Genomic DNA, 22,422 nt, shown 5'->3' on the forward strand with positions numbered 1-22,422 from the left:
TAGTATATTCACAAGGTTGAGCAGCCAGAACTGTGGGGCTCGTCATGCTGTAATGCCAGAAGTAGAACTCCTAGTTTTTTCTTTCTTTACTCCCCTTCCCCCACAAACGTACTCAATGTGTCAGTGTAGCTTACCTACCTCTTAGCATTTTCTCTACTTTGCTTAGGAAATTTCTTTCTGGCCCCCAAGCTTGGCTGTGGTATAGAATGTAATCTTTCCTAGCCTGCTTTTTCCTGTCTGCCTCCAAGATAAGCAGATTGATCTTTTTTTTCTTTTAAGGGTTATGACATTAATTCATTAGAGGTAGTAAAGATAGGACACTTAGTGATTTCTGGGCTAAGTTTCTTACTCCCTCTTCAGGCAGTAAGTGGAATTTCATCCCTTTCCACCTCACCTTAAATTTTCATTTCTGAAAGAATAATTCTGAAATTTTCACCAAGTATTTTTCTCTTCTCACCCTCATTTCTCAGCTTATCATCAGGTAAGGCCTCAAATACTTTCCTCCTCAAGCATTTCCCAGTCTAAAATGGAATCCAGTCTGAGTAACAGATGCTCACCTCTTTTTTAAATGGGAAAGGAGGATCATAAGGCTAGGTAATGTTTAGTTTTGTAGGCCTTTTTCTCTGTTTAAGCGTTTGCATACTCTATGTAGTAATTGGCAAATTTCTGGAGGGTAAAGACTATCTTATTTTATCTTTATATCCTTTCCACCTTGTCTTACCTAAAGCCTTTCACATTGTGTGTGCTTGATTATTGCTTGTAGAATGACTATTAAATGGAAGGTTTCTGAAGAAACAGTGTCTAAAGCAGACTTTAAACTTTTGTTAATTTAAAACTGAAAAATAATATGAATTATGTTTAGTTTGTATAAAACTTGGATCCAGCTTTCATTTTTATTAAAAAAACAATTCCTCTACTCATTGTCCTTGGGTGCTTTCATGTCTTAATGGCAGAGTTGAATTGTTTTAGGAGAGACCATGTGGCCCACAAAGCCTAAAGTGTACACTATCTAGCTCCTTGTCGAAAGGTTTGCCGACCCTGATTGAAATCGTTCTCATATTTGTTCCTTCTAATCAGTCCCTATTGTCAGCATCCCATTTTGGTCCCTAATTGTCTTTGTTCCATAATATTATGTTAACTTCTTACTGAAATCTTTTCTTTGATTTTTCTGTCTACCCTGTGTTCCAAGTGCTTCCACAGTAATCTAACATGCAGACTTAGGAGATAAGAGACAGACTTAGGCTGTCTTCCTGTTGTCTAGAAGATTAAGTTGTAAGCTGTTCATTGTAGAATGCAACCCTTCTACCCCTTCATCTCATCTCCTACCATTATCTTTTCAATTTAAGCTTTAGCAATATTTAATTTCTAAAATATTAATACCTTTGTACATGCTCTTTCATATGCCTCTAACACCCTTCCTCAACTTATTTCCTGGTACACTTAGATTAATTTTTAAAATCTCAGCTCAAAATACTACTTCCTCTTTGAAGGCATTCCTGACTTTTTCTGGCCAACCTCTGGTTTGTTTCTCTGTGCTACCACAATTAAAAATAAATGTACCCTACTTTAGTATTATTGTATACAGACTGTATCATCAGTTTGTGTTCTGTTTTTCTGCTAAATTATATATCTTTCTTTTATGTTATCTGAGGACATTTGTTATCATGTCTTTGTATCCCCAGAGGATAACACATTTGTTGGATAACTAACTGTGGATTAAGATCAAATTATATTATAGTATTTTATATAATGTTATGTTATTATGTTTATTTGCCTAATGTCTTGAGTGAAGTTAAATTTATTATTGGTATATGAACTATAGATAATTATTTTTAAAAATTCTCTCTATTGAAGAAAAAATATACTTCAATAATGTTATTTTCTTAAAGGTCAGACTTAATGAAGCAGAACAAAAGTACAAGGATATTCAAGACAAACTAGAAAAGATTAGTGAAGAGACAAATGCACGAGCACCAGAATGTATGGCATTGAAAGCAGATGTTGTTGCTAAGAAAAGGGCCTATAATGAAGCTGAGGTGAGAGATATTTTCTAAACTGGAATATTAAAAGCCACACAGCAAATATAAAGACTGTTCTTCTATCTTTTTTTATTATATTTTATTTTTTTTGAAATAGTCTTGCTCTGTCACCCAGGCTAGAGTGCTGTGGTGCCATCATGGCTCACTGCAGCCTCTTATCTCCTGGGCACATGCTATCCTCCCATCTCGGCCTCCTGAGTAGCTGGGACTACAGACATCTGTCACCATGGCTGGCTAAATTTTTTTGTATTTCTTGTAGAGACAGGATTTCGCCACATTGTCCAGGCTGGTCTTGAACTCTTGGCCTCAAGTGATTTACCTGCCTCAGCCTCCCAAAGTGCTGGGATTACAGGTGTGAGCCTCTGCACCCAACCTCTTCTATTTTTTTAATTATTATTTTTTTGAGACAGAGTCTCGCCTTGTTGCCCAGGCTGGAGTGCAGTGGCGCAATCTCGGCTCACTGCAACCTCTGCCTCCTGGGTTTAAGCGATTTTTCTGCCTCAGCCTTCTGAGTAGCTGGGACTATAGGGGCGTGCCACCACGCCTGGCTAACTTTTTATATTTTCAGTAGAGATGGGGTTTCACCGTGTTAGCCAGGATGGTCTCGACCTCCTGACCTCGTGATCCGCCCGCCTTGGCCTCCCAAAGTGATGGGATTACAGGCGTGAGCCACAGCACCCGGCCTTCTGTTTTTTAAAGTAGAGATTTTGTACCTGAGTTGAAATTAGTGATGCTTTGAGATTTTTAAAAATGTAATGGTTTCAAATGGCCATTTTGTGCTTCATTTAAAAAATATATTCCTGTACATATTCAGCCTCTGAAGATTTGACAAAAGTGGACTTGAATGGGATATTTGTGTTTTCATTTTAGTAAAGTGTGTCTAATTTATTTTGTTAGGTTTTATATAACCGATCCTTAAATGAATATAAAGCATTAAAGAAAGATGATGAGCAGCTTTGTAAACGAATTGAAGAGCTGAAAAAAAGGTAAGATAGTTACTTTGAAATTTTCATGACTATCTCATTTTGTAATAAAGTAAGGTAGATGCATTGGAGTATTATGTTTTATGTATTGTTGTTAATGGAATTTTATTACATCGGTTTGTGTTCTTTAAATGTTAGGCTGTTCATTGAACTAACATTTTTCACTTTGGGTTATTTACTGTTAGTACTGACCAATCTTTGGAACCTGAACGGTTGGAAAGACAAAAAAAAATATCTTGGTTAAAAGAGAGAGTAAAGGCCTTACAAAATCAAGAAAATTCAATCAATCAAGAGATCGAACAGTTTCAGCAAGCCATAGAAAAGGACAAAGAAGAACATGGCAAAATTAAGTAAGTTGCAACAGCCTTAGAATGATTTTTTTCAATTACTTTTACATCATATAGTTTTGTTACTATATGAAGAGAGCAAATATGGTTGTTTCTTCTACATAATAAAGGATCTTTTTAAAAAGATTTTATTTTTGTGTTAAATGCTTTGCAGAGCAGGGCTAACTCATAGGCAGTGCACCTACAGCCAGCTGGATCTTTTAAAATCACTTTTCAAGACTTTTCTTATAGTTGTAGAGTTGAACAATTTCTGGGATTCCTAGCCCATCATTGTTGCATTACTTTTTTTATGCCAAGTTTTGAGGACTCCAAACTGTTTTTCTCTGGCAACACAATTATTTTCAAATAAATAATTCTGCTTTTGGTTTTTAGGGTAGCTAGCTGGGTCATTCACTGGGTGGGATGTAGGTGTTATGGGCAAAGGTTAAATGTTCCTGTAAAACTATCACATATATGTTCTGTTTTTCTGCTTTTGTTTTTTAGGAGAGAAGAATCAGATGTGAAGCATGCACTGAGCTACAATCAGAGGCAACTGAAAGAATTGAAAGATAGTAAAACTGATCGACTCAAAAGATTTGGCCCTAATGTTCCAGCTCTTCTTGAAGCCATAGATGATGCTTATAGACGTGGACATTTTACCTATAAACCTGTAGGCCCTTTAGGTATTTGTCTTAATTTAGTGAGGTTATAATAAACTTTAGAAATAAGTTTTTATTTTCAGAATGATTGAAGTTTTCAAAATAAAATGATTTCATTTAAAAAAATAAAATGATGAAATTATATAAAGCTTCGTAGCTTTCGTTTTATATTTTTAAAGCATAAAATATCCGAAAGAAAGAGAACTTTGGAAAAGGAAAAGTAATTATAGAGTTGGATAATTTGGTTCTTGTTTTTCTGAATAAATGAGTGAATAAGTAAATGAACTAATGTAATATAATTGATTATTCAGAAAAAAAAAAAAACAGTAACATCAAGATATAGTTGAAGGAGCAGTTACCTGAGTTTTGGTAACCTTTTTAAAATGACTTCTTTCTTAGTTTCTATTTTGGTTGGGCAGCATGATTTCTAAGTTCTCTTCCAACTCTAAAATCTGTGGTTACTTTACTCTTACATATACATGGTACTTAAAAATTTTTTTTTAGTCACGTTTTCTTGGGGGGTTATCTTTAATTCTGAAAATCATTAGCTGAAAATGCTTATAAATATATTTTGTTAGTAAAGTATTGCATTTAAGTATTGTAGTAATGTCTCTTTTAAATGATATGTACCTTTATACCAGGATCCATTTCAATGGATGAGGCTTTTTTTTTTCGCATCCCATTAAGGACTTTGAAAATCCTTTGATTTTCAGAACCCCATTGGAAGGCTAGAATAGTATAAACTGAACATAGAAAAGCCACCGTTGATTTACATTAGAGTGGGACAATTTTCTTCACAGGATTTGGAGGATTTTCTCCATTGTATCCTATGGGTATAGGGGATTTCCCATTCAGTTAAAATATCATTTAAACTGCTTTGTATAAAAGTATGTTAAATCATTTATAAACTACGATTAAATGGTCTGTAATGTTATTTAAACTGCTTTATATAAAAATATGTCATATGCTATAATTAAAGAGGAGTGATGTTAATATTTCAAAATAGGTATTTATGAGCCCTTCTATAATTTTCTCTCACTTTTAGGAGCTTGCATTCATCTTCGGGACCCAGAACTTGCTTTGGCTATTGAATCTTGCTTGAAAGGGCTTCTGCAGGCCTATTGTTGCCATAATCATGCTGATGAAAGGGTCCTCCAGGCCCTCATGAAAAGATTTTATTTACCAGGGACTTCACGGCCGCCGATAATAGTTTCTGAGTTTCGGAATGAGATATATGATGTAAGACACAGGTAAGGCATTAGTAATTGAATATGTTTCTGGCTTTGCTTAATCATATGCAAGATTGGAAAGAGTTAAAACACTTTTAATGTTAATCATATCTTTACCACTGATTTGTAAAATTTCATCAAGCCACTTTAATTTCTGTCTAGGTATTAGTTCTAGGCATTAGAGAAACATAGATAAATACTCCCTAACATTGAAGTTCTTATATGTGGTAGACATTACAGGGAAACAGCTGTAGTATGGCTTAGAAATTACACCAGTGAGGAAAATGATATGACCAAATTAAGAGGGAGGGCCTAAGGAAGAACATTGGCGCCCATTACACACAGTTAAATTCTGAAGGTGTTTCACAGAATCCATAAAGAGCAGTAATTGTGTTCTTTGATGACCTTTCAAGGGAGCTCAGTGCCCAAACTGGCTTCTTTGCTAACTACTGGCTAACACTTTAAAAACGAATGTAGGCCAGGCACAGGGGCTCATGCCTGTAATCCCAGCACTTTGGTAGGCCAAGGCGGGCAGATTGCTTGAGCTCAGGAGTTCAAGACGAGCCTGGGCAACTTAGGGAGACCTGTCTACCAAAAATACAAAAAAATAGCCAGGCTTGGTGATGTGTGCCTGTGGTCCCAGCTACTTGGAAGGCTGAGGTGGGAGAATCGCTTGAGCCTAGGAGGTGGAGGTTGTAGTGATACAGTGAGCCAAGATCATGCCACTGCACTCCAGCTTGGGTGAAGAATGAGACCGTGTCTCAAAAAAAAAAAAAAAAAAAAATGAATGTATATATCTATTCCCAGATTACATTTTAAAATTTCTTTTCGCTCACATCTCCACTTTTTAAAATAAACCTTCTTTTTAATTAAGTCTAATGCTATGTCTCTCATATTTGGTAAATTAGTGTATGTAATTAACTCATGTTAATAGGTAGATCAAGGAAAAATTCAGAGAGGAGTTGAGAAATCATCAGTCTTTTAACTGACGAGTTTGTCAAGTGATAGAAAAAGTTAATTGCCTTGTAGGCAAATAGAATTCTGTGTGCAAAATGCGTGGAAGCATGACATTGGGAGTTATTCTGCAAAAAATAGCATTTGCGTTTTTGATAGGAAGAAACAGATAGCACAGAGATTTGGGCAAAATCAATAAAATTTGTTAATTGAATGCAAGAGAAGGAAAAATCAGGATGACTCCTAGGTTTCTGGTTGGAGTGACTAGCTGAAGGATGCCATCAATTGTGAGGAATGTCCTCCTTGAATCTGAACTGTCATTTTAGGACCAAAGAGAATAGTCCTGGCCATTCTGGTGGGGCCTGCTCTGTGAACTGCCACAAGGACTCTGAAGAAGAGTGCCTGGCGCTACCTTGCTGGCACATTGTGTGTCCCAGCCTGTGCTTCTAATCACTTAGCCACGAAACACATGTGACAGAGGATCCAATGTATGTGTCATAATGCCAGTTTTCTTGGAAGTAGGTGAGTTTATGTGCTGAGAACAAGGGCCTCAGGAGTTGCTAGGATGTACCTTCTTTAAGGGTTTAGATTGGCTGCCAAGGAGAATGAGAGAGGAAGCTGACTCAAAGTCTGCTTAAGATACAAAAGCCTAGTGGCTGCAGGATTTTTCACTGATGTTTCTTTAGAGATGTGAGTGAAGGGAGAGTCTGTACTGTTAGATAAATATTAAGAGTTTTTTAGAGTGGGTAGGTATTGCAGAAAGGGAAGAGGGAAGCAGTTGAGTGTATTGTTGACAAACTAGTTTAAAGAAAGAGAGGCCTATAAGAAAGTGTTTAGACCCACCTCAATGAAGTTAGAGAATATGCTTAAACGCATGATAAGTCTGGAAGGATAGGAGGTTGTGGTAAGAGTGAGAAATTCAAGTTAATGGAACAGGTCTAGGGGATGACAAAGTCCATGTTTTGGCTTCAGGAGCAGGTAGCTGAAACACAGTTGTTGGTGTTGTGGAAGAAACTAGATTCTAATCCTTTTGGGTGTTGACAGGATATTGACAAGAGTCTTGAGTATGTCTAACATTCTGTTAACTTTACCTGTCTTGTAAACATTTTGAAGGGGTGAGTTTTTTCTGTGTTTGAAGAACTTTTTCAGTATGAATTATGGTTCAAATGCTAAATTTAAAAACTGGCTATAATATTTTAATGTGGAAAATAATTGTAAAATATTATTAGGGTATTATAATGCATCAGATACATAGGACTTATTTCAGTCATTTAGGCTTATGCTAGATAACCTTAACAGCAGTACCTAGGAAGGTGCCTAGCTCATAAGGAGTATTCAGAAAATGTGCTTTCCTTTCCTATAAAGATGGCCTTGTTTCTTCTTTTCAGAGGACGTAGAAGCTACTAAACTACTCCTCCTGCTATTATGCCTGCATTTGTACATCTTGCCCCCATCGCAGGAGAGATTCTGTCTGAGGCTAATCTACTTGTGCCTTGAATCACATACTTTCTTGCCTGACTCATTAACCATTTAAAAAAATTATTTCAGCCCTCTCCTGAGCCTTAAACTTTCTTGTTAAATTTTCTCTCCGTTTTAAACAAGGTAGGTCTCTGATTTGTGTTTCTTCTTTTAAAAACACACCTCTCCTAGGGGAGACTGCATTCACTCATAGACTTACCACTCTTGGTCCCTAAATGTTAATTACATTCTCCAGTTATTTCCTTGTTGCCGAATCCAGTTGATATTTACCTTCTCTCAAGCATTAGATACTATTAAATACACCTTCCTTCAAACTTCATATTCCTTTTGTTACTATGACACCATTTTCTTAGTTCTCATACTCTTTAGGTGTTTCTCAGTCTATTTGGTGGGCTTTTCTTCATTTCCTTCTGGTGCTCCCCACAGCTCTCTTCATAGTCTGTTATAACTTCTCACTTTATATCTTCTTATATTTGGAGAAATTAAAAATACACCAAATTTAGACCAGCCACAGTGGCTCACACCTGTAATCCCAGCACTTTGGGAGGCCGAATCGGGTGGATCATTTGAGCTCAGGCATTTAAGACTGGGTAATGTGGTGAAACGCCGTCTCTACCCAAAATACAAAAATAAACTGAGCATGGTGCTATGTGCCTGTGGTCCCAGCTACTTAGGAGCCTGAGGTGGGAGGATCGCTGGAGCTCTGGAAGTCAAGGCTGCAGTGGGCTGTGATCGTGCCACTGCACTCCAGGTGACAGAGGGAGGTCCTGTCTCAAAAAAATAAAATAAAAATACACCAAATTTAATCATGTTTTTTTCCTATATTTTAACTTAGTGGTGTTTTTCCTTTTACTTGACTTTAGAAATCACATCTTTTTATCAAATGATTTAAGTATAATTAGGATGAAAAAAATCATTTTGTCCTGTAACTCCGCTTACCAGTGAGGCCTATTATACTTGACTAGATTTTCTGTGCACTTTTTCCTTTGTCAGTATGTTTTGTTTAGACTTTCTGCTTAACATTGTTTGTAAACCTATGTCCTGTTATCTTCTCCTTGTCCCCTGTCACCAACATCTCATTACTAATACTCCTTTCTACTTTTGGCTCTGCTAGACTGATTTTGTATCCTCCCTCAACATACTATTAATTGTAATATAAGCCAGTATGAAGTAAATCCCAGGGACGAATAGCAGAAGGAAGAGGTAGTTGTGACTTGGTGCTTTAGAGGAAACTGGTAGTAACAGCTTCATGTAATGATGGCCTTTGGCTGCCCCAAAATGGTGACTCCTTCCTAGTGTCAAAACCTGTGCTCTCAACAGGCTGGCGAGAGTCTGCATTACACCAGCACTGCCTACCACATCCTGCCCTCTTAGACTCCTACTCCTTTTCCTTATCTCCTTGTTCCCTACTTTGTTCCATTGACTGCCTGACATTTCTAGAGCACCCACACCCTATTCTTTCTTATCCTTGTTTTTTTTCCACCCGAACTCTGTCCTAAAAAGCCATTTACCTGCTACTGTCTCTTTTCTCTGCTTCCCTTTTCAGGAAAAACTCAAAGGAGTTGTCTATGTCTCTAATTTCTCTCTACTTTCTTTCTTGAACCTTCTCCAGTCAGACTTTATAATTTCACCACATACCAAAACAGCTCTCATCAAGGCATCAGCAAGCCTCACTTTGCTTAATTCAATTAACTCAAAGTCATTACTATTCACTAATTTTACTTACTGGCAGTATTTGCCCTTGATCCTTTCATTCTTCCTGAAACACTTTTTCACTTGGCACCAAGGACCTCACTTTTCTCATTTTCCTAATTCTCTAGGTGTTCGTTTTTGGTGTCTTTTGCTGCTTCCTCCTCACTGCTGATCGTACCAGTGCTCCAGAACTCTTCTTGGTGTGCACTTCTCCCTAGGTGAACTCATCTGATTTCATGGCTTTACAGATCATACATTGATGACTGTGAAACTATGTTTGTAGGTTGCCTTTTTCTTCTGAACTCTAGAATATAATATACTTAATATATATTTTTCACTTAGATGCCCAATAAGCATTTCAAACTTACCACGTCTGAAAGCCATACTCCTGATTTCCACCCCAAAACCTGCACTTTCAGTAATCTTCTCCATCTTCATTTCTCTATCGCAGGGTCATTCTTGACTCCTTTCTGCTACCCCACATCCTACTGGCTGTACTTTAGAAATATATCCCAGATCTGACCACTTGTGTGGTGACTGCACTGGCTCACGCCATCATCGTGTTTCCCTTGAGGATTGCACAGGCTGATCTCCCTGCTTCTGGTTACTTGGCACCACAGTCTCAGTACAGCAGCCAACGTAAAGTCAGGGCATGTTGTGCCTCTGCTCAAAGGACTCTAAACTTTGCTGTTTTCCTTATCACAGCCCTGACTGTGACCTCTAGGCCTGGATGATCTGTCCTCTCACCATCTTTCTTATCCTGTCTCTAGAAGCACTTCCCTCCCTGATCTGCCCACTGTGGCAATCTGTCTCCTTGCTTCTCTGGCACACCTTTTAGAGTCTTCGCGATTGCCCTTCCATCTGTCTGAAATGGTCTTCTAAGGTTACTTATGTGACTATATCATTTCCTCAGGTATCTGCCCAGTATTACCTTAGTGAGGCTTTTTCTAGTCTTTTTTGTGGGTGTAAAAAAGCACCATAAGCTGCCTTTCCCTTCTGTTTCTTTATTCTGTGTCTTCCTTCAAAAAAATGTAAGCTCCATGAACAGGGTGTAGTCTGTTTTGTATACTGCTCCCTTTATCCTCTGGAACAGCACCTGGCACAGAGTAGGTGCTCACTAAATATGTGTTGAATTAGTGGATGAATAGGTATAAAACATGCATGCAAAGATACTTTGTTTTGGAATTCTAGGACTAGGAAAGCACTAAGAATGCTACCACCATCTCCTCCTCCTCAGCCATTCATTGCTCCTGTACCTCCTATTCTTAGTATGTTCATTTTTCAGTGCTATTAGTAGCTCACATGTTTACATTTTAGTTGAAAGATTGTCTCTTTCATGAGCCCAAATTACAATTCATAAGAATATCTTTTCTTTCATATTTCCTCTGTGTTGGTAATAAACTTTGCTTCAGTTTTTCTTTTCTCATATCAGAGAAAAGATTGTTTAGCTATTTATAATGAATTTTAAATAATTGACTTATGTATGATAACTATGAGATTTAAGGAAATTGTAATTATTAATTATAGTAGGCAGCAGGGCATATTGATTAAGAATCTGGACTCTAGAGCTGAGCTGCCTGGTTTAAATCCTAGCCCAGTTACATAACTAGCTTCGTGACGTTGGGGAACATACTCAACTCTCGGAAGCATCCTCATCTGAAAAAAATGTGGAGCGAATAATACTATTTATCCTTATGTGGTTGTTATGAGGATTGAATGAGCTAATATCTGTAACATGCTTATAACAGTGCCTAGCACATAGTATTATATAAATGCTAAATAAATAAACCTATACAGCTATGTTTTCAAATGTTACCAGATATTTGATATTGTCTTGTTATTTATAATTTCCCCATTACAAATATATATGGAAATATATATACTCTATTATATATATATACACACAGTTTTCATATGTATATATTTATAATTAAAATTTGCTAAGTTAATCCTTCTGTATTTTTGTCTCCTAGAGCTGCTTATCATCCAGAGTTTCCAACAGTTCTGACAGCTTTAGAAATAGATAATGCGGTTGTGGCAAATAGCCTAATTGACATGAGAGGCATAGAGACAGTGCTACTAATCAAAGTACGACCTCCAGATCTTTGCTGTATTTTATGTTATTGTTAAATTTTTAAAACTGAAGATGATTATATAAATTCCTATTCCCCTTTTATCATAGAGTTGTTGATGTGTTTCACTATTGTACTTTTACCTGATAGGAAAATCTATAGGATAATATAGAAACTGGTTGATTTGTATGTTTTCTGCCCATGGAACTTTGTAACTTTCAGCTGTTCTTTATAAAATCATTTCACAAATGCATATTCTTTTGGTGCGTGGTGCTATAAAATTTTTTTGTTCATTTTTGTTTGGCTGCCAAATTTATTTTTTATTTGCCCTTACAGACACGTATATTATTCTACTTAAATGAAGTATTTTGCTTGATATCTTATGACTTCTTTTTCATATAACTTTGTACTCTGTTAGATAAATCAATATTTACTGTTTATCTGTGTAGGTATTTTTATGTGCTTGTTAGATCACCATATTTTGTTTTCTCTGTTCACATAAATTTGCTGAGAAGGGACAAGGTGATTTATATTGTCTTGTTATTTAAAACAAATCTGTAATGAAGACAAAAGTCTTTTTTTCTCATTAATAGACGCTAAGAAGGGTCTAGATAACTCAAATGTGTGTGTATGTATATAATATATACATATACATATGTTCATATTGTAATTATTTGTGGGTTCTACTCATATTTTAGAATGGTACTTGAAAAAAAATAATGAAGGCTTGTTGTAAAGGTCTGTCCCCAGAGAGGTTGATTAGGCCTTAATTAACCTAATCTTCTTTTACTTCCTCCAGGGCTTAAATATTTCCAGACTTTCCCTACATATTTCAGTATATTAATCTTTTATTAGAATTTGCTATTCATTCATATCTTTTCTAGGGTGTAAAAGTCATTTAGAAAAATAATTAGTATGAACTGGTCTAAAGTCTATATTTTCACATTAAAAAGCACTTAGAATAGTTTTAACTTTTAAATAGATAGCAGTATTCGAATTTAAAAATAAATATACACCAATTTGTCATGAAGCATTGTGTACTAACCTGTTTTAAGACTTTTTAAATAGTTTTAATTCTTCTAACCTTGAAAGTTTTTAAAAATTTAACTTTATGAAATTATTTGAATGTTTTAAAAAGAATACTTGAATCATATTAAAATAATAAGGGCGAGTAACATTTTGAAATTCTGTACATCAGAAAAATTTTCACATCGTCTTAAAAAATTTATTTTCTTCTATTCTTTTAGAATAATTCTGTAGCTCGTGCAGTAATGCAGTCCCAAAAGCCACCCAAAAATTGTAGAGAAGCTTTTACTGCTGATGGTGATCAAGTTTTTGCAGGACGTTATTATTCATCTGAAAACACAAGACCTAAGTTCCTAAGCAGAGATGTGGATTCTGAAATAAGGTTAGAGTCAAGTTTAGCTTTACTGTATTATTCCCACTGCTTCCTTTGGGGTTCTTTCATATTACTCTTTTCATATTACTCTTTTAATGGTTGTTTCAGTGAGGACGTGAGTAATCTATCTCAGTGCTTGGTCTTAAAACATCATTTAGCTAGTCATAGAATTCGAGGTTGACAGTTATCTTGCATCATCACTTTAACAACAGCATTCAGGACTGATAATCCAGAATGTATTCCCTCAACTGGATCATTTGTACACTATTTGTTACTTGTCCTCAAGGAGATAGGAGCTTGACTCAGAATGTAAATCAGCTACATCACTGTGCTCACTGTTTAGTTTTGCTGATTTGTCTCAGAGAGGATACAGCAGGCTAGTTTACATTCTGGCTCAAGCTCCTTATAATGTCCCTGATTGGTACTTTGAGTTGCACAGTTCTAGAAAGAAGATCAATTGACATGATTAGAGCACATACCTAGGAAAATACAGCTACTAGAAGAGACAAATTGAGAAGTTAAACGAAAAACTAATAAGAGATTCATGAGCATGCAAAAAGAAATTTTGGTATCAGAAAACAACCCCATGATTTCTTAACTGAATTCATTCAGTTGATGAATTGATGGTTTGGGCCTGAATTAATGACTTAGAAGATCTTCAGTAGAAGAACTTAGGACTTAAGTAAAATAAATATCTAAGAAAACTGAGCAAAAAAAAAAAAAAATCATAAATGACTTATATTTGTAGGAGAAATGAGGGTTTTGTTGAAATAGATTTCTTCTAGTCATTTGTATGTGATTATGAGAGCAGAATAAAGGAAAATAACCAAAATGGTTGTTGGAAAGTTTAGTAAAACACCAATTAACAATAGAAAAAGTTGAATGACTAGCACCTTGGTGTTCTGGCACTTGCTTTTGTTTATTATCTCAATGCAGTTTTCAGTTATAAAAGTACACATAATGTGTAAGCAAGCCCTTAGAATGATTACCAGGGTGGTTCATAAAAAAAATTACCTGTGAATTTTTGAATTGTTAAAATGCTGTCACATTTTAATGTAATCTTCTGAAGTATGCTCTTTAAAATTTTATTCTTTTATTTGTTCTTTCAAACAACAAATACTTAATGGGTATCTAATATTCCAGGCACTAATCAAGGCACAAGACACATAAGGAAACAAAGTATTAATATACAAAATTGCTCTACTGGATCTTAAATTAAGGGGAAGATAGACTATAAATGAATACTAGGTTAGGTGGTGATCAGTGCTGTGGAGACAAATAAAGCATAGTGTGGGGCAAGAGAGTGACGAGTATGCTATTTTAGATAGGCTGTCGGGAATGATGTATTCATCCCACACAAACAACTCACATACTCAGCTCAGGCTTAATGTATTTTTCATTAGGTAACATGTTCTCTATGTAAAAACTCAGTAAAAAGCTAAGGAGGAACACTATATGAAAATGTATAGGAATTAGTTTTACCCAGTAAAAACAAAGTTGTAAAATTTATTAGTTTTATTAAAGTTACATTGATTGCTTAAATTTATTCTATATGTTCAGAAAAATTGTATAATAACAATATTGTCTTGCTTATTTTGTTGGTTTTCATTTTTGGTTTAGGCTGTAGTTTCCGAAGTTTGTTTACTTGACAATTTTTGTTTGTTTGTTTGTTTTTTGTTTTTGAGACAGGGTCTCACTCTGTCACCCAGGCTAGAGTGCAGTGGCAAGATCTTGGCTCACTGCATCCTCTGCCTCAGTGTTCAAGTGATTCCTGTGCCTCAGCCACCTGAGTAGCTGGGAGTACAGGCAAGCGCCACCATGCCCAGCTAATGTTTGTGGAGACAGGGTTTCACCATATTGACCAGGCTGGTCTCAAACTCCTGGCTTCAAGTGATCTACCCACCTCCACCTCCTAAAGTGCTGAGATTACAGGGGTAAGCCACCGCACCCAGTCTGGCAATTTATTTTTTTAATTTTAATTTTTTTTTTTTTTTTGAGACAGGGTCTCTCTGTTGATCAGGCTGGAGTGCAGTGGTGCAATCTTGGCTCACTGCAACCTCTGCCTCCTGGGTTCAAGCTATTTTCCTGCCTCAGCCTCCTGAGAAGCTGGGACTACAGGCACATGCCACCACACCCGGCTAATTTCTGCTCTTTTTGGTAGAGACAAGATTTCGCCATGTTGATCAGGCTGGTCTCGAACTCCTGACCTCAAGTGATCTGCCCGCCTCAGCCTCCCAAAGTGCTGAGACTACAGGAGTGAGCCACCGTGCCCAGCCGCAATTTATTTTTTTTTTTTTTAGCAAAATTACTATTTGTTAATAAAAGTTTAGGTTTATATAATAAAATAAATATTTCATATTAAATCCTGAGGACCCATATTAAATTTTTGCACCTGGCCCCATTTTTATCAGATATTGCACTATTCTCTTCCTTTCCACATTTTTATCATTTATTCAGCTAACATTTATTGAGTCTTTTTTTTTTAAATTTAAAAATTCTAGCAAGGTAGCACAGTTGTTTTACATAACAGTAAATGTTGTATATACTATTATTTTATGTACCAGTAAAAAGGAAATAAATGCTAACTGAACCACAAACTGCAAAATGGTTTCAGATTTCAGAGATGTTAAAATGTGGAGAAATACGCATCTTAGTGGAATATGGCCAGCTCCAGGGAATATCCCCCAGACTGGGGAAAAGTTGTCCTTAATTGCAAAGGTAGTTCTCTTCCACCAAGCACACAGCTTTGGAAGACAGATACTTGGATTAGTGAGGAAAAGATCACTTCTGAAGCCAGTTGACTCTGCTGTATGGAGACTCATTTTTATGAATTTGGAATCTGGTACTTTATTTATTCTCCATATCTTCTTATTGTCGTCCTCTTCTTCCCCTTCACTCCTCACACATTCGTTGCGTTTATTCACCAATAGAAGTATTAAGCTATTAGTTTTATCCGTTTTAATCACTCTCTGTGCCTTTTTGTATTTCTTTTTATCTTCTCCCCTAGTTAGTCCACCTGATGAAAAATTTAGAGAATACAATTCAGTTATCTCTTCTCCCAGATTCACTCTTATGCTCCTCTAGTACTATGGATATAATATAGTGTCCTGTTCACATTTTAATGTTATAGTTTATTTCCTGATTTTTTTTTTTAAGGAGTCACATCTTAATTCTGTTTCTACTTCTGTCTACCACTATGCATAATACTGGCACACATAAGGCATAAGTATATTTGACCCTTGAACAGTGCAGCGGTTAGGGGCACTGACCCCCGATGCAGTCAAAGTCTGTATAACTTTTGACTCCCCAAAAACTTAATAGCCTACTGTTGACTGGAAGCCTTACTGATAACATAGTCGATTAATGTATTTTTTAGATGTTATATGTATTATGTACTGTATTCTTATAATACAGTATATACAGTACAGTATATTATACAATGTACTACAAATACAGTATATTATACCATACAGTATATCATATATTATATTCTTACAATACAGTTAGCTACAGAAAAGAGTATGTTAAAATCATAAGGAAGAGAAAAATATATTTACTATTAATTAAATAAAAGTACATCATCATTAAGGTCTTTATCCTTATTGTCTTCACATTGAATAAGCTGAGGAAAAGGAGTGGTTGGTCTTACTGTCTCAGGGGTGGCAGAGGCAGAAGAAAATCTGTGTATAAGTGGACCCACATATTTCAAACCGTGCATTGTTCAAGAGTCAACTCTACTTGTTAAGGAAATAAGTAAAACTTGATTCCTGTTTAGAATGTTTTCTGAAATGTCTGCAATAGATTTTCATGATTAATAGCTTGGTAGGATTATAGAACTGGTTTAACCGAAAAGGATTTTGTACATAACTTACTATAAATAAGGCTTTCTTTGTAAAGGTCTAAAGTATTTGTAATATTGAGAAAAAGATTTAAAGTATTTTTTATCTTCTCCTTTCCTATCAAGTGACTTGGAGCATGAGATTGACAATAAGATGGCCCAGATATTAAATCTTCAGCAACATTTATCTGTCCTTGAAAAAGATATTAAACACAATGAGGAACTTCTTAAAAGGTGCCAACTACATTATAAAGAACTAAAGGTAAAAAAAATAATAATAAACTTTCTTTTGTTTTTTTCAACTTACTACTACCAAGTTGATTTTAAGATCCCATTATTGACTCCAGGCAATTCTCAAACCTTTTGGCCTCAAGCCCCTTTACACTCATCAAAGAGCTTTCATTTATGTGGGTATATCTATCAATGTTTACATTTTTAAAAATTAAAACAATTTAAGAATATTTATTAATTCATGTGTTAGTCCGTTTTCATACTGCTGATAAAGACATACCCAAGACTGGGTAATTTATAAAGAAAAAGAGGTTTAATGGACTGACAGTTTCACATGGTTGGGGAGGCCTCTCAATCATGGCGGAAGGCAAAAGGCATGTTTTACATGGCGGCAGCCATGAGAGAAAAAGAGCCAAGCAAAAGGGGAAACACCTTATAAAACCATCAAATCTCATGAGGCTTACTCACTACCACAAGAATAGTAGGGAGGAAGCTGCCTCTATGGTTCAGTTATCTCCCATCGGGTCCCTCCCACAACACATGGGATTATGGGAACTTAAATTCAAGGTGAGATCTGGGTGGGGACACAGCCAAACCACATCAATTCGTTTAAAAATAGTAATAAACTTAGTTAACGGAAATATTTTTCATTTAAAATACAAAGTTTTGAAACCAAAAAGATTTTGTGAAGATTGGAATATTTTTGTAAGTATCTGATGTCCAGTTTAGTAAAATTCAATTAAATAGTTATATCGGTTTTTGCATTCAGTCTGTTGTGGTATTACAAATCATATATTTATAAACCTTATATACACTCATGAGAAAATGCTAATAAAAGTGGCAAATAATGTCTAATTGTTTTTATGAAAATAGTTTTGGCCTCACAGACCATCTGAAAGGATATCAGAAACCCCCATAGGTTACTTGGATCATATTTTGAAAATCACTGGATTAGAATAATCATTGCATAACTTGAGACTTTGGATGTTTCAGAAAAATTTTTCTCGATGGACTCAACAGTGCCATCATTTAAAATGCTAAGATGGATTACTTACATCTCTTTGGGATGGGAATGGATTAGTATATAAGAATGATATGGCAGAATTTATACGTAATTTCCTTTGGTTGATTTAATACTAATGTACCCCTTTCATTAATTATGGAATCCTGTATCATCAACATTATAGAGCTTTGTAGATTAATACATCCTTTCCAAGGTTTTTGGTTTAGATTTTTTTTTATGTTACTAAAATCCAAATACTTTTCTTTTAGATGAAAATAAGAAAAAATATTTCTGAAATTCGAGAACTTGAGAACATAGAAGAACACCAGTCTGTCGATATTGCAACTTTGGTAAAATACTTTTTTTCAATTTAAATGTAATATTAAAGGGTAAAGCCACCATTTAAGTTAATGGCATCAACTCAGCTTTTTTAGAAAGTTCTTTTAATTGAAGCTACTCTTTATGATTGCTGTCTCCATTCACCAAGAAGGCAAAAACTACCTGGTATATAGCCTTCATATTTTTTAATGTTTTGTATATATATAACTTTCATGCATAATAATTGATTTTGTCTTCTATCACATGGAAAAAAACTTTACCAAAACTTAATTGTATTTCTAAACAAGGGCCCATCAAACACTGCTGCTGAGCATAGTGTTTTTCTCATAGGCACTCTCAGAGTTCATCAGTATCAATATGAATGGGCACAGATGTCAGGATCATCTTTTAGTCAGTTCTAGTTGGTGTCTTGTTTTTTTTTCTTTTTTTCAAATCAGTATTTTTCATTTTAATTCAACATATTTTTACTGTATTTTTTTTTTTCAGGAATCTGTTTATGACACCTAGCTTTTTCTGAGTTGCAGTAAACAGGGAATTAGATAAATGGCACAGTTTTGTTAAAATGAATAAATATTTACTGAGTCTCTGCTCTGTATCAGGAAGCATATTAACTGCTAAGGAATACAACAGTGCACAAAATGGAATAAGTCTCAGTGCTAGTGAAGCTTTACTCTGATTAGAATTTGCCTCCATTTTTTACTAGTAGTCTTGTTTTTCACTTTCTGCTTTTTATTTTTCTGCTTTAATTCCTTTTTTTGATAGACTAAATTTTATTATTATTATTATTATTATTATTATTATTATTATTTTGAGACAGAGTATCACTCTTGTTGCCCAGGCTGAAGTGCAGTGGTGCAGTCTTGGCTCACTGCAACCTCTGCCTCCCGGGTTCAAGCAATTCTCCTGCCTCAGCCTCCCAAGTAGCTGGGATTACACAGGCATGTACCACCACATCCGGCTAATTTTTTGTTTAGTAAAGACAGGCTTTCACCCTGTTGGTCAGGCTGGTCTCAAACTCCTGTCCTTAGGTGATCCACCCGTGTCAGCCTCCCAAAGTGCTGGGATTACAGACATGAGCCACTGCACCTGGCCAACTAAATTTCTTAAACATACGGATAATATCTTATTTATCTTTGTTTACTTAGCATCTAACATATTCTCTGGCACAAGATATATATTGTATAGTTTGGAAAAAATGAATAGATAGAATGAAAATTATTCTTTTTGATTATGATCTTAAGCAGAATATTGTCTCCTAAATATCATCCCTTCTGATTTTTCAGCTTGTTTTCCTCTACTTCCTAATTTACCATTAAGAGTATAAAAATATTCTAGTGTTCTTTCTATTTGTATTTGATCTGATTTGCATATAGCCTATAGTTTCTCCTCTCTCAGAATTATTTATATGTTTCTTCTATTTGAAAACTTAAAGTATTTTACTTAACCCTATATATGCTGTTTAAATTTTATCAGGAAGATGAAGCTCAGGAAAATAAAAGCAAAATGAAAATGGTTGAGAAACATATGGAGCAACAAAAAGAAAATATGGAGCATCTTAAAAGTCTGAAAATAGAAGCAGAAAATAAGTATGATGCAATTAAATTAAAAATTAATCAACTATCAGAGCTAGCAGACCCACTTAAGGTATATGTTTTTGATACTGTGTTACATATGTATTTTATGTTTTAGTTTTATATCCACATGTATTCATTGGATGTTGGCCTAAAAGAATTTTTGGTTAAATGTAAATAGCATAAAAATTGAATATAAAGAATGATGGGAACCAAACTTTCATCATTAGATCAATTAGTATTAAACACTTCTGTTCATGGCTTTAGGAGAATAAATCACCAAATTTCCATTTCTCCTAGAGGATTATAGCTTTTTTTTTTTTTAACCTCTTTATGGTTTTTAAAAATCAGAACCAGGAGCAGAGACATCTCGTACGTGTAGAATGTCTCTGTGCTTGCTTGTTCTGTTGTCCCAGCTTTGCTTCAATAACTCAAAGATTAGTTGCTATAAAAGCCAACTTGAAATAACGTACTACTCATCTCTTGTTTGTCAGCTATGTCAGTTATGTTTCAGGATGGATTCAATTGACTTTATTTTTAGCACATACTTTTTGAGACAAAATTGACCATGAAGTTTTTCATAATATTCCCTTGTTATTCCTCATAAATCTGATCAACAGAGAAAAAATAAACTAAAGAAAAACAAATAGACTGAAACAAACAAACAGCATCTTAGGGACCTGTGAAACTATAACAGAATAGCTGACATTTGTATTGTTGGAGTCTTAGAAAGTGAAGGAAAAGAGGGCATGACTGAAAAAGTACTTAAAAAAGTAATGGCTAAACACTTCCCAAATTTGGCAAAAAGCATAAACTTACAGATTAAAGAATGTGTGTAAACCAAAAACAAGATAAACCCAAAGTAATCTGCAATAAGACACATTACAGTGAAACTTCTGGAAATTAAAGAAAAGGTCTTACAGATAGCAAGAGAAAACCTTATATAGAAAAGGATTTTTGAATGACAGCATATTTTTCATCAGAAACCATGGAGGCCAGATGGAAGTGGCACATTTTTCAAGTGCGAAATGACCTGTCAACCCTGTGTCCACCAAAAATATTTCCAAGCAATAAAGGAAAAATTCAAGATATTCTCAGATAAAGGCAAACTTAGAGAATTTGTTAGGAAAAATAAAAGAGGGAATCTTGAAACATCAAGAAGGAAAGAAAATGAGATAAAAATAGGAAAAAATGCAGTAGACTTCTTGAGTTTTAAAAATTATGTTTAGAAGGCTAGCAAAAATTATAATATCTGAGATGATTCTAAATGTATGTAGAGGAAGTATTTAGGACCATTATATTTAACATGGGGAAAAGAAAAGGGATACAAAAGGGAGGTAAGATTTCTATCCTTCTCAAACTGGCAAAATAATTATGCCAGTAGACTGTGATGTTTGGTGTATATAATGTAATACCTACAAGCAGCTGCTAAAAAAGCTATACAAGGAGATGCACTAAAACGTACTACAGATAAATCGAGGTGGAATCCTTAATATATGTTGGAATAACCACATGGGGCAGGAAAGAGAAGACAGATGAACAACAGAATACAAAAAATAAAATGACAGACTTAAATTTAGACTTATTTGTCTAAATAAACAAAAGACAGATATGGACAGAGTAGATTAAAACATGACTATATGCTCTCTATAAATAGCTCACATCAAATACAGCCATATAGGCAGGTTGAAAGTAAAAGGATGGAAAATGGTATATCTTGCAAATAATAATCAAAGGAAAGCAGGAGTAGCTATATTAAAATCAGATGAAGTGGACTTCAGAATAAAATTACCAGAGACAAAGAAGGACATTACGTAATGACAAAAGGTTCAGTCCACCAAAAATACATAGCAATTCTAAATATGTGTGCAACAAATATTAGAGCTGTAACATAAGGGAAGCAAAATCTTATAGAACTTCCTCAATAATTGATAGAGCAACTATACCAAAAATGAACAAGGATATAGAAAAACTCAACAGGATCTAATCATTATTTATATATTGTTCAGTAAAATTTATCCATTTAAAGTGTATAATTCAATGATTTTTCATGTATTCAGAGTTGTGTAACCATTTCCACCATTTTAGAACATTTTCATCGCCTAATAAAGAAACCCGTACTGATTAACAGTCACTCCCAATTCTCTCCGGTCCCCATCCCCTGACAAAAACTAATCTACTTTCTATCTCTGTAGATTTGCCTATTCCAGATATTTCATATGAGTAGAATCATATAGTATGCAATCTTTTGTTACTGGCTCCTTCAACTTAGCATAATGTTTTCAAGTTTCATCCGTGTTGCAGCATGTGTCAGAACTTTATTACTTTTTATTGCCTAGTCATGTTCACATTTTATTTATGCATTCATCAATTGATGGACATTTGGGTGCTGCTGCTGCGAACATTCATGTACAAGTTTTTGTATAGATATGTATTGACATTTGTCTCAGATACCTAGGAATGGAATTACTAAGCTATGTGCTTACACTTCATTTTGAAGAACTTTGGAACTTTCCAAAGTGACTGTACCGTTTAGTGTTCTCACCAACAGTGTTTGAATGTCCCAATTTCTCCACATCCTTATCAACACTGGTTATTTTCTGCCTTT

At 35.0% G+C, this 22,422-nt stretch overlaps 1 protein-coding gene across 4 annotated transcripts in view; it reads left to right on the forward strand.

Annotated features, from left to right (window-relative positions):
• Positions 1–22,422, forward strand: part of SMC6 (structural maintenance of chromosomes 6) — a 97,759-nt gene that overhangs the window by 41,745 nt on the left and 33,592 nt on the right. For all 4 annotated transcript variants that reach the window (XM_055254167.2, XM_055254165.2, XM_055254166.2 and 1 more), the window contains 10 exons: positions 1,890–2,036; positions 2,937–3,025; positions 3,208–3,372; positions 3,853–4,031; positions 5,053–5,257; positions 11,335–11,449; positions 12,681–12,841; positions 16,797–16,932; positions 18,174–18,254; positions 19,717–19,887. In XM_055254167.2, the coding sequence (XP_055110142.2) occupies positions 1,890–2,036; positions 2,937–3,025; positions 3,208–3,372; positions 3,853–4,031; positions 5,053–5,257; positions 11,335–11,449; positions 12,681–12,841; positions 16,797–16,932; positions 18,174–18,254; positions 19,717–19,887 (1,449 nt within the window). The remainder of the gene's footprint in view (positions 1–1,889; positions 2,037–2,936; positions 3,026–3,207; positions 3,373–3,852; positions 4,032–5,052; positions 5,258–11,334; positions 11,450–12,680; positions 12,842–16,796; positions 16,933–18,173; positions 18,255–19,716; positions 19,888–22,422) is intronic.

Source organism: Symphalangus syndactylus, chromosome 18 (genome assembly GCF_028878055.3).
Source record: "Symphalangus syndactylus isolate Jambi chromosome 18, NHGRI_mSymSyn1-v2.1_pri, whole genome shotgun sequence".
In the NCBI taxonomy this organism is placed as follows: Eukaryota; Metazoa; Chordata; class Mammalia; order Primates; family Hylobatidae; genus Symphalangus; species Symphalangus syndactylus.